The 658-nt window shown below is 42.4% G+C and overlaps 1 protein-coding gene across 1 annotated transcript in view; it reads left to right on the top strand.

Moving 5' to 3' along the window:
* Positions 1-652, top strand: part of LOC106875698 (metalloprotease mig-17) — a 2,765-nt gene extending 2,113 nt beyond the window's left edge. Inside the window, exon 3 of the mRNA XM_014923944.2 lies at positions 83-652. Within this exon, the coding sequence (XP_014779430.1) occupies positions 83-330 (248 nt within the window). The 3' untranslated portion in view covers positions 331-652. The remainder of the gene's footprint in view (positions 1-82) is intronic.
* Positions 653-658: the final 6 nt, after the last annotated feature.

Genomic DNA, 658 nt, shown 5'->3' with positions numbered 1-658 from the left:
ATATATATATATATATACATAGTTGATGCTTCATTCTGTTATTACTCCGAGTTTCATGACTTATATTGCGTTTTTCTTGCAGAAACTTGTAGCGGTCCTGACAAAAACAAGAAATACTGCCAGAAAATAATCCGGCTGAATCCACATGCTTGTCACAGAGACGCCATAGCATCGTACTGTTGTGAGTCATGTAGTTGCAAGAAGACACAGCATCGCACAAACAGACGGCGTAAGAGGGACAAGCAGCGTCGCCAGAGGAGAAGGAGACATATCAGGCGTTTGAGGAGAAGGGCATCGAGGCGGAGGAGACGCTTTGCGACAGCCTTATAAGCTACCAGACCACACAAACACATACACACAATATATATATACATACGTACAAACAGATATACACACGTACGTAAATGTCGAACAATAAGAGAAGTGCTCAATACCGCATTGGTGGATAAAGTTTCTTTATTTGTGTAATAAGGCTACCATTGGTTTCATGTATGGTCGGCTTGAAAAATTGTTACGGTTGATGTATGGTAAAAAGCTTGCTTACCAACCACATGGTTCTAGGTTCAGTCCTACTGTGTGATACCTTAGGCAGCTGTCTTCTACTATTGTCTCGGGCCGACCAAAGCCTTGTGAGTGGATTTGGCAGACGGAAACTGAA

This window comes from Octopus bimaculoides, chromosome 6 (genome assembly GCF_001194135.2).
Source record: "Octopus bimaculoides isolate UCB-OBI-ISO-001 chromosome 6, ASM119413v2, whole genome shotgun sequence".
NCBI lineage: Eukaryota > Metazoa > Mollusca > Cephalopoda > Octopoda > Octopodidae > Octopus > Octopus bimaculoides.
The sequence above is the reverse complement of the archived record's forward strand: the minus strand, read 5'-3'. Positions and strand labels throughout refer to the sequence as shown.